The 12,255-nt window shown below is 37.8% G+C and overlaps 1 protein-coding gene across 2 annotated transcripts in view; it reads left to right on the top strand.

Moving 5' to 3' along the window:
• zgc:153184 (uncharacterized protein LOC751652 homolog) overlaps positions 1-11,215 on the top strand; it is a 29,464-nt gene extending 18,249 nt beyond the window's left edge. The window contains exons 3-7 of one of the 2 annotated variants that reach the window (XM_036563281.1): positions 422-493; positions 722-793; positions 3,225-3,428; positions 6,646-7,092; positions 10,287-11,213. In XM_036563281.1, the coding sequence (XP_036419174.1) occupies positions 422-493; positions 722-793; positions 3,225-3,428; positions 6,646-7,092; positions 10,287-10,307 (816 nt within the window). In that variant the 3' untranslated portion in view covers positions 10,308-11,213. Of the gene's footprint in view, positions 1-421; positions 494-721; positions 794-3,224; positions 3,429-6,645; positions 7,093-10,286 lie in introns of both variants that reach the window. The other variant, XM_036563289.1, reaches the window with a different exon arrangement.
• The last annotated feature ends 1,040 nt before the right edge of the window (positions 11,216-12,255 follow it).

The raw sequence follows: 12,255 nt of genomic DNA, 5'->3' as shown, positions 1-12,255 counted from the left end.
ATGGGCTTTCAATGTGGAGTTGAATGATGAATGATGTGAATGATGCAACAGTAGATTTTTCCTGCTGCGTGTTTCAGCAGTCTGCAGCTTCTGGCTGAGCTGTTGTTGCTCCCAGGTGCTTTGATTTCACTATAGTAGCACTTACATTTGACTAGGGTAGTCCTAGCCGCTGACTTCTGGCAAAGGTGGGATCCTATGACAGTGCCATGTTTAAAGTGACTGAGCTCTTCAGTATGACCCATTCTACTGCCAGTGTTTGTCCATGGAGATTGCATGGCTATGTACTTGATTTTATACATCTGTTAGGAACAGCTGTGGCTGAAACACCTAATTAGGTGTCCACTTATGTTTGGCCATATAGTGTAGCATGTTGCATATATCGTCTCAATTTGTAATGCAAGATTGTCTGTTGCTGTCTTAGAGAAAACATGTTAGGAAGCCTCCATGCTCTCTGCAGTTACATAACCAGACGGACGGTGAGAGCAAGCAGGGGGTGAGAATTTTACTTTTCTGGTTCTGCTAAAATTAAAGATTCTCCACTACATATAATCAAAACAGCTTCTTCATTCTCACTTAAGACAAGCTGTTACACTGACTCACAGAAACAGCTGCACTAAAACAAAAACAAATTGTAATGGCACTTACATTAACACTTTCAGATTTGCAAGTATTCCGTTTATTTGGTGACACTTTCCAAGCATTATCTCTTTTTCTGTCAAAGAAACCTGCTGTTGTGCCTCCGCCTCCCCATAAGGGCAAACTCAAGAGTTCTCCACTAATTGAGAAACTGCAGGTAAGTGTTTTTCTGTTAGCTTTGTACAAACTTGGTGTTCATCTCAAGCTGCGCGCCCAAAAGTATGATTCATTAAGCACCCATATACAGTATATACACCAACTAATAAGTAAGTGCCTGTAGGCGTATGTGATGTCATATTTATCAGCTTGTACATTTTTTATAGGTCATTTCCCATCATTCAGGTTCTGTTAGGATTTTTGACACGAAATCATCAAATGGATACAGGGATACTATAAATGTTCAGCACCTGGATGTGCTTTGTAAACTTAGTTATTATAAAATATATATGTTCACAGGATGTTTGGATCATCAGTGCACTAGTTTTGTCTAACAAAGTCAGTTAATCTTCTAGTAAACTCCAAATGATCAAAGATATCTGTGTAATTACATAAAGTTGTATAGAAAGGTTTTGACACCCTCAGTCAAATTACATCCTTTGTTGATTTTCTAAGTGAAAATAAGCTAAAACATCCTCTACAGTAAACACATGTATATGGCATACGTCTGCATGTTTTACTGGACAATTTTCATTTATATTCAGTTTAACATATTGAAAAAAAATAAAACATAAAATAAAAAATGTGGCCTGAGCAAAAGATATTGGCACATTTTTTATGTTTTATTTTTTTCCAGTATGCTAAACAATTATTGTGCATTACATCCTCTGTAGAGGATGTATTAGCTTACTTTCACATAGAAAATCAAATCAGCAGAACATATAATTTGACTAGATGACCAAACATTTGCATATGACTGTAAAATTGTGTTTCTGTGTAGAACTGTACAGTATTAATTATACACTGCTAATCAAAAGTTTGAGGACACCTTTATCTTCTTATAAATTTGAAATTTCTTTTCAATTAAGCAAGGGTTTTGAGAGTCTGTTAACATAAAACAACTATTTAATAATACATTGGGTAAATTTTGCAGCACTCTTCATGCTTCTTCCCTGGTATGAAGAGCAGGTTTTACCTAAATTATGATTTAACTTGTTCCTTTCACATGTTTTTAAAGGCACAGATTGAAAGTTTGGCCTTTGGCCTTTTGGCACCAGCTTGTTTTAAAGATACTGTACTGTCTAAGATAGTACTGTCATATATTTTGTTATGAACAACTGTCACATGTTTTGTTATGTGTGATATTATTAAAAATAAAATAAACCTTAGCCCAGTTTCCATAATAATCTTTGCGCCAAGGTGCTTTCGGGAAACCGAGCCCTGGTTAGCATTTAGCATGTTCATTTGCTCATTTGTATAATGTCTGCAAGTTTTTGATGGGCATATGAATTTAGCTGAACCCATGAAGAAAGCCGCTATCTGCTGTAGCCTGCGATTATTCCACTTCCAAGTAGCTGTGCTGCCACCTAGTGTTCAATATGTGCAGCACCACTACACTGGAAAAGCGCTCTAACTCGGCAGCAGTGTTGGACAGAGAGGGGGAAGGGCTCCGTTGCTCTGGCTTTGGTTGGCCCAAGCTCTCATGCTAATAAGATAAAGCCTTAGATATGCTCCCCGGGGTGCTGAGTCGTCCTAGTCTCCACTTAGCAGCCATGGGACAAAAGGGCTGCCGCTTCTCTCTATTTTTCTTTTCTCCTGTACAGGTAGGACTCTTACATGATTGTTCAGGTAGTTTTTTGTGTCATTTCTATTACAGATAAAGACTCTTCATCAGCCATTTTAGGATTTCATTGTCTTTGGCCAAGCTGTGCTTGGTTGAGGTTGGCTTTATTATCTTGTTGTTAATAAAGGTTCCTAAATCGTTCTTGGTTTGGAACGTACAGCTCTAGGAAAAATCTTTAATTGATGTAGAACTATTACATTATGTGGAGAATCTTTTTATGCACACATTTCTTCATCAACTGAAAGGTCCTTTAGGGAACCAAAAGTGGTTCTTCTGAGACATTGCGCCAAAGAACCTTTTTGGCACATTTCTTTTTAAGAATGTGAAGTCATGAAGAACATCCAGCACCAAGAACATCTCAGCTTCCAGAAGTATACAAAAGTTTGGGCACCTTGGGACAAATTACATTTGTTTGTTGATTTTCTAAATGGAAAAAGTACACATCATCTACAGAGAACACACATCTGCACATTTTATTGCTCAATTATAGGTTACTTTCTGAATTTAAAACAAGTTATAGAATATTTCATAATTATATTTTAGGTTTTATTTTTTTCAATAGAAATTTTGCACTAAAATTTGTAGAAATGTCATATTTAAGAGGATGTATAAACTTATTTTTGTTCAACAAAACATGTAATTTGCGCCCATTGCCTTATGATGCAGGCAAACAGTTCATACTCAACTAAATCACACGACAAGTGTTTATTTTTCATTACCTCCACATTAAATTATTCTCCAGACATTACAGTAGCTCACCTCTTATGGAAAACATATGACACAACTTTTTTTTGTTTGTTTCTTGTAGGCCAACCTTGCTTTGACCCCCACAACACTGCTCCCCTCACCCAAAAGCCCAGAGACGAAGCTGCAGCCCGCGCCTTTCTGCCCTATCAGCCCCTGTGGCTCACTAAGCCCCACGCTGCGGTCCCCTCAGCAGCCTGGTGAGGATGAGGTGCCTGTCAGCTTCGAGCAGCCAGCTGAGGGCACCCCTCTGCCCAACATCAATAAGGTTTGAAAACCGTGAATCAGCTATTTTTTTAAGATATTTCTGCTGAAAGTGGTAGTCACAGACATCTATATTAAGCTATAAAGCTATGAATCACATAACGTTGTCTTGTTTTAAAACATTTTAAAACACATAACAAAACATTTAAAGGGCCAATATTCTAAATTTTTGTTGTATTTTATTTTTCTCCCTCAACTCCAATTACAACATTTGTGTGGTTTTATATACCAAAAATAGCCATAATTCATTAATTGATTCTTTACCATGCTTTAAGGATGATATATATAAATGAGCTCTGTTTTGATTGGTTGTCCTATATTGCGCCTCATTTAAAAAGCACTCAGAGATAAAACAATGCTCACAGTGTCAGTGTGAACGGATCGGGCTAAACTGCTGTATGCTGCGTAGGTGGGTACATGTAAATGTGCTGCTTTTTGTGACATCACAGAAATATTCAGTTGTATTTGCGGCTTGGTTTCCACATACGGACTGTATTGACTGGGGAGTGAATGGTACGTTTCAAAACTATAACAATGTTTACATGCTACATCAATCTCAAAGAAGTGAGGAACATTTGGTTTCTGTGATATGTAGGGACCAGTTAGGTCTCATTTGCATATCACCAACTGGGGCTTTCTAGGTTTCATTCATTTTCAGCAATGCTGGCATTTTAGTTTGACGTGCTTCTTTAATTATAACCCTGTAAATATGGTCAAGCCACTGAAATAACACCTGCTTGTACTAAAAAGGTTTTGTAGCTAGAACACAGTTACTGTAATCGTGTTATGCACCACAGGATATGAGAATATAGCTAGCAAGACGCATTCCATTTAGGAACAATCTGTGCTTTAGACATTAACAAACCATCATTTCCAAACTTATTGTTAAGAGGCATAAATGACCTCTTACCATCTAAGACCATCTACTGCCACCAATTTTACATTTTTCTGAACATCTGCTCGCTGCTATCACTTGTTGTCCCAGGTATCATTTGGGTATATACAGGTTAAGTGACCACTTTGATATACTATCCCTAACAGGACTGGTGAATATGGATGCTGTTGTTACTGGAGCACTTCTGAATTGAGTGTGCACTTAACAGTATTAAGTGCTATAAAGGGGATTTGAACCTGTATTTAGCTCATGTGTAAATGTGGCCTTAGAGGTTTAGCATGACTCCCTCTATCCTATGTGAGCAAAGAGGCCACACAAGAGAAAATGTCAAAACGCGTAGATGGCCTGAGAACACTGCATTAAAGCACAGTTGATGTCATATACTGGTTAGGACACATTAGTTGCAGAGGTTGAGCTGTTTTCAGTGTCTAAGCTTCACATAAGCCTAAAGTGGCCAGCAGTGGAGGATGAAAACTGTAATCCCTTTAACCTACTTCTTCCTCACATCCTTATACCTCTGTCTGTGAAGTCAGATTCACAGATGAATGAGGCCATGTCAAGCTGAGAGCTTTGAGTTGGAGTTGTTTGTGTTAAGATCATAGGAAACTGTGGAAACTGTGAGTAGCTTACAAAGCAGAGCTGGATGCATCTGTTTGCCCTTGGGCAAAGTGATTGTAACTACCCTACATTCAGAAAGGATTTGGAATTTCCTCTTGAAGAAAGTACTTTTCCTTAAAAACTGTTAATATTGTTAACAATGAATGAAACATTTGGAGACCAGATAGCATTATATGATGCAAATTATGCAATGCATAGCATCAATGTTAGCCTTGTTACCTATATTACTTTTGTGATGCTCAGAAATAAAAATTCTTGTTCAAAACTGAAACATGGAAACCTGGGCCAAAAACAGAATTCGAAAAGAGGAAAAATCTACTGTATTCTACACATAGAGCGCAATGGCATATTTTCAAGTAGTCTTAAACCTGTAGTGGACAAGTTCTTGGACATGCCTAATGTATCTCATAGAAACAATAAAATTGTCCCACCCAACCAACATTTTGCTGCTGAACACATCTGCACTAATCAAGGCAGGAACATGAAGGAAAAAAACAACATTTTTAATCACCATTTCTCTTTTTTATGACCACTAAAATTATTTGTAACATCATAGATTTTGGTAGGCCTATTTATTCTGTGTCTTTTGAGTTTATTCCTTCTGCCTTCTTTTTAATGCACAATTTTATTTTTTTATTTGTGGCAGATTATGTTGACACCACGTGTTCAAAACCACGTAAAAGAACATTCCAGCATTTTTTCATACCCCACATCTATAGTGTAATAACGCTGAAAACCCATAGACCTCTTAAGTTGTGCATCATTCTGTCACACCCATATAAGGAACTCAGGCTCTAATCTTGTTTTCTCTGTTACAAAAATGAATGAATTTTCAAAAATTGCTGCTGTCGCGCTCAGTGGTAAACAAAAATGCTCCAAAGCTGGTATCAACATTGTTTAGTAGTCAAAATATAAATAATGCTACACACATGCTACAAGCAAGCTAACACTCCTGTGCAATGGAATGACGCTACATGAAAGTACGTAGTCTAGTTTTAAAAACACCTATTGCTCAAATTCAGTCTACTACTGTCAAATCAACTAGCACATTTGACAACACTTGCTAGTTTGAGTAGGGTATTTTTGTGAGGTTGCCAGTCTTCTGATGTTAATTTGGTGTGCAGCAGTGTTAGCCTGCATGCAGCCATAGTCCTATTTCAGCTCCTTAATAACCTCATAATTTAAAGGAAGAATATCCTTAAGGCAAAATGTATTGGCTTTGTAACATTTTTGTTGACCACAGGCCCCAACGGCTGCGTTTTTTCAAAAACGGCATTCATTTTTGTCATAGAGAAACCCAGCTTAGGCCCAGATTTCCTAATAAGTCCATGATGTTCACTACAGAATGACACACGACTTCAGAGGTCTACTAACTTGAAAACTCTTCTTAGAAGAAATTGGTCAGTTGCTGAATTCCATGAATAAACGTTTGAAAGAAATAAATTACTATATAACACAAATTTGCAGCTACAATACTCAAAATATATATGTCTTACAATGAAACAGACACAAGATAATCTCTTACTAAACCTGTTCTTATAAAGTTTTATCCAATTTTCAAACACAGACTTCTACTATAAGTATATCTTGAGTCAACAGGTTTTCTGTTCATTTCTGAGTTCAGTGGTAAAATCATTGTCTGTGATAATCTACTGTTTGCAACACGTGCATCAGTGTAACACAGGTGTTCTGTGCATTCACACCACAGAGTCGAGTCCGGCTGTCCTTCAAGCGGCGACCGCCCACTCGCCAGCACAGGAAATCAGCAGGTGAGGAGATGGTTGTAGATACGCATGAGAGAAGCACTTCCCCTTGTGCTCCACACAGTCCTGATAAGAATGGGGAGGTGTTCAGTGCTCCACAGGAGAAGAAGGAGGAGGACCTGCAAGACGCCACTGTTGTGACTGACCAAAGCACAGATCCACAGGAGGGACACAGTGGAGGGGTGAGCCAGGACAATGGGGGGACTAAAGTTACCCAAGGGAAGGAAGAGGGAGAGGTAACTGTAGCAGAGGGCTCAGACAAACCCCAGCCTACTAACCCTGCGGAGATCCAACAAGAAGAAAAGCCAAGTGAGGAGCAAAGCCCAGAGGAGATGGAAGGAGTGGAAGAAGGGGGTGAACTGCTCCCCACAGAGGAGAACGGGGAACTAAAGGTAACAGCATCACACTTATCAAACTGACCACCTGTGAATTTATACCACTAATAATGTGCAGATAAGGAATTAAACTCAGTATCTCCTAAAGATGAGCCCCAACCCTCCACAGTCTAACTAATTAAATTATCACCAATTTAATTATATCACAGCAGTACAGACTGAACGCTATGTTTACTTAGTAGCTAACAATGGTTGTACTATTGAAACAATACAAAGCCATGTGCTCTTCACAGTGAAAATATAGGCAAAAAACACTCATTTGGCCAGCATACATGCAAAAATGTTAACTAACAAATAAACAAACATTACTCAGCGCTGCCATCTGAACATTAGAGCACCAAATTAGAAGTTAGATCTTCTGTTTTCATTAATAAGTCAATGCATTCACTGCTTTCTTTCATTTATGTTTATTTGCCTCAACCCAACACACCTAATTCACAGTTGGTTTGTTGTGATATAATATCTCACAACTGTGGAAAATTATTGCAGTCAGCTTAAATAATTGCAGTTAGGTGATTATGTAATAATTGTGACAGGCCTACTCCACCTCAAATGCTCCAGTATTTAAATCATTTATGAAGAAAATCATTTAACTGTTGTTTAAGAAATCTGACCATAATATCCATCAATAAAGCACTGTTTCACTGAACCATTAAGGTATAAAATTAAACTGAACAAAAAAATCTGAAATTAAAATAAAAAAGCTATATTGATCAATATTATTGACACAATTTTGACCTTGCCCTTAATGTAAGCCAAGGTCATAAATCAGCCTAGATGAGCTACGAGGCTAATGCAAGTATTGTTAATACAAGCTTATTAGCATTGTGTAAACTGCCTAAATCATCACACTCTTACTCAGACCACATACAGCTGTTACTAATTTCCAATAAACTTCAAATAGAACATGTGGATTTTGACCCTGTATGACATACTGTTATCTATAAAAATGGACAAAAGTGCATCAGTTGATGTGGTTTGGGGCAAATGTGTGTCACTCTTGTAATACCAATATTTTAATAGAATGTCATTAATTAGTCTGACTCTGATGTCTATTAAAATTATCAAAAGCACAAAACTATTCAATTTCCATTAGGTAGAACCAAGTGGCTATGAAATAACTTTTTGCAAACAAGCAAAGTTTCAGTTTAAGATTTATTTGCAAATTAGTTACAAGTTTAATAAAAACTTGCTTTAAACACAGGTTCACAAATGAGTTTACCTTTACTATATTGCATCTGTAGGTCTCTGTTCATAAACATAAACTAGCCAAAACAAATTTACTGTAAAATGAAATAGTGTTTGTATAAATTCAGAAAAAAGAAACATGCCAGTCACAACTGCATGTGTACGTATTTCTGTATTGTGGTCTATTTACACAAAGTTAGGTTAGTTCATCATTTATGTTGGAATAGACACTCCCAAAATTTTACGCTGCTGCACTGACGTTGAACTGCATGCTTGCGCTGGGTAGGTATGTCCAACAGGTAAAAACAAGATTAAAACAAAGTATAAACCCTGATTGGTGTGCTCCTTCACGCTTCTTTCTTTTTGATGTTACGTTTGTATGCACATACAAGCCAAAAGGAACATTATATTTTGCATAATGTATTGGAGTAAAAAGTAAGATATTTGACTTTGAAATGTAGTGGAGTGAAAGGAAAAAGTCACCCAAATGGAAATACTTCAGTAAAGTACAGATACACGAAAAAAACTACTTAAGTACAGTAAAGAATTACATTTACTTTGTTACTGTCTACCACTGCACAACTATTGGGATGGTATGTTAAAGTGTGTTAAAATGGAATCAAATGAATTTCAAAATAAATAAATATTACAAATACATACATACATACATACATCATCTAAACCGCTTATCCTTCTGGGTCGCGGTGGGGTGCTGGAGCCTATCCCAGCTGTCATTGGGCGGAAGGCAGGATACACCCTGGACAGGTCGCCAGTCCATCACAGGGCAGACAGACAGACATACACAGTCACACACACACACACACACCTAGGGGCAATTTTAGCTCGTCCAATCAGCCTGACTGCATGTCTTTGGACTGTGGGAGGAAACCGGAGTACCCGGAGGAAACCCACGCAGACACGGGGAGAACAGGCAAACTCCACACAGAAATGACCCTGGTCGCCCGGCCGGGAATCGAACCCAGGCCATTCTTGCTGTGAGGTGACAGCGCTACCCACTGCGCCACCGTGCTGCCCTATTACAAATACCAGAGGTCAGGCAGAGGTTCAAAACACCAGAAGACAGAGAAAACAAACGCTCAGTAGTCAGACTCGAACGAACTGGCAATACTTCACACTGACTGGCTGAATGCCAGGAGTATATAAGGTGTGACTGATTAAGGAGATAAGGTACAGGTGGCTTGATTTTGGGAACAGGGCTAGTACTCGGGAGAGTGAGGCCTCCGGTGGCCAGATAGTGAATTGCTGACACTTTGCCATTGTGGTGACTGTGGTGGTCCCCCTTGCCAGTCTTGTCCACCCTGACAACATCTGATCTAGGTTATTTAATTCGGTACTGTTTAACTACTGCAGTGATAGCCTCTTAGTGTAATGCCAGCGTAAGCTTAACACATTGTTTTATTTAAGAGCTTATTTTAAAGAGTGATATTATAACAAACTATGATGCCAGGTGGACCAGAGGGTGTCACCACACAATCATGATAGCTATTGTGTTGGTTGCAGTAACTGGACTGCAACAAAGTCTGGTTTGTCTGATTAGTCCTTTGTCTAACCAAACAGGTTTATTAAAAGGGAAAAAGAACACAAAAAATATCCAAGACAAGGCAAAACTGCATTTTTAGTGGCAAAAATGTGACATTTTGTGGTCAGATGCACCAGGGTAATAGGTTACCCCTACCTACAGAATATACTGCATTACCTTCTATATTTTAGACATAAGCTCAACTGATATCTTCACTGACATCTTAAACTTTTAATACGTTTTTTGTTGTCATGAGAAAAATCTCCCATCTGAAAAGCAAGAGTGGAGAAATATATCTAAATATATCTAGAGAAGAAGAACAGTGGAATGAGCACTTCTACGTCTACAGAAGTAAAAAAAAAAAAGGCAAAAAGAAGAACTAAGATTTAAGAAGTTTAAAAACAGCAACTCAGAAACTGAAGTGGAATCCTTCTTTGAATTCTTATTTTTCTTCATTTCTTAGGAAAAAACGTCTGAAGACTGAGATGGAAAAATCTCAGCTGCAAAAAGTGAAAAGATTGATGGAGGACACATTCCAAAGGAGGGAAAGAAGACACTGGCTGAAAGGAGAGACTGAACTATTATTATTTTGTGACGATGGACCTGAATTCATCATGCTCTGATTAAACGGTTGTGTACAGGCTTAGATTACCAAACCCATGATGTCAATAAACCTTTCCTTTAACAAGCCCTGTAGCAACTACCACAGCTATTAACATGCCTTGGATGACTGACCATGTAGACAGGGGTTTAAGAATACTAAAATATTTTCATAAAGTGATCAGAAAATAAGATGTTTATTAATTTTGGGAAGGATATGAAGCTGTCCTGATCAACTGTGCTCTTTTTCTCCATCACTGCTATCAGTGTAGGCCTACTATATAACTGTTTAATCTTTCTACTCTCTCTTTCTGAGCTTGCGTAGCTTGCAAACATACTGAAAATGATAATTTAATGCAGACAGATCAGTGAATAGACCCTAATTGCTATGTAAAGTATGGACTGTGATAGAGCATATTTTAATGGGGGCATCTGAGGTGGATCAATGTGTTCACTAATTAATGATTAAGCTACTTTGCTACTGTGCTACACTTGATGACCATTTGCTGTAAAAGACTGATTAAATTTATAAAAAAGTTATAAATATTTAATCTGTTATAAATATTTAATCTGAGGGTATTTTTTAATCTGAGGGTATTTTTTGGATCTTGTAGATTTGTATTATAGAAGCATTTTTGGCTATATGATGAAATGTGGTTTCGTCCACACGGGGGCACTGCAGCAATGATTTGATGTGTCTTCTGCTTGCAGCTCAAAACATACAGCTGAAGCTATGCTTTAAGCTTTAACGCTTTAACAGCATTCGGTTCTCCAGGTTCATTTCTAGAAAAGTCAACGTGCTTTTATTTTGAAACAGACACAATTTTTTTTTCAATAAAATCCATAAGCAAAATATTAAATTAAAAATTCGACAGACTTAATTTTCCAATAATGCTGTTTTTTCTTTTACCTCTGAATGTTCTTTTGTAAAAAAGGAAAGGCGCGCGTTCCTCTTTTGTAAAGAGGAACGCGCTCTCCTGAACTGTCTATTGGTCCACTGGTTTGGAGTGACAGATCCTCTAACACTTGGCCACGCCCACTTCGCGAATCCTGAAAAATAACGTCGAATAACAGATGACTAGTAAAAATATGTTGATTCTGTTCTCATTATTTGTATTTGCAACATTTTTTTCATTTTGACACTTAATACTTTGTGGATTTTTAAATTTTATCTCTGGAGATTTTTTTAGGTATTCTACATACGTAAATGGTAGAGATATAAAGTCATCCAGAGAGGTTTGATGTGAAATGCTCTGTTCTAGAGAAAACTGCAGAGTCAGAATTGTTCACAGTGGTGGTCTTGAGAGTTTAATGTCTCTAAAGGCTCCTTTACATAAAGGTATTACATGAAATGGTTCGATACACTGCCTGATGTCTGAGACATCGTTTTATGACAGTTTTGTGATCAAGTATTGGCTTAAAACGTGTTTTAATCCACTTATTCTAATCCTCGTGTGTCAAACACAAGGCCCGCAAAAGTATTTTAGTTTTCTATCAATATTAGCCCGTTTCACAATGCGCTGCACTACAGTCCCCAGCATGCACTGCAACTCTCCTACCCAAACAACAATCAATGGGACAGCGGTTACACCTTGTACACAATTCTACACAATTCCACACCAGTCATATCACCAAACACACTCGCTGCATTTCAACCAACATAAACACCTAACGCTTAGCAGCTCAGAGACTGAGCCCAAGTCTTAATGAACTTGCAGCAAAGAAAGCAGGCCAGCTGTCTAGTTCAATCAGGTAGGTAGGTTTCATTTCAAGGTCTATTATAAGTGCCTATATTTAACTGCAGACGTTTTTGCATATTTTGAATAAACAAT

This window comes from Colossoma macropomum, unplaced genomic scaffold, assembly GCF_904425465.1.
Source record: "Colossoma macropomum unplaced genomic scaffold, Colossoma_macropomum, whole genome shotgun sequence".
NCBI classification, from domain to species: Eukaryota; Metazoa; Chordata; class Actinopteri; order Characiformes; family Serrasalmidae; genus Colossoma; species Colossoma macropomum.
Note: the sequence above shows the minus strand (reverse complement) of the source record. Positions and strands in the feature narration are given on the sequence as shown.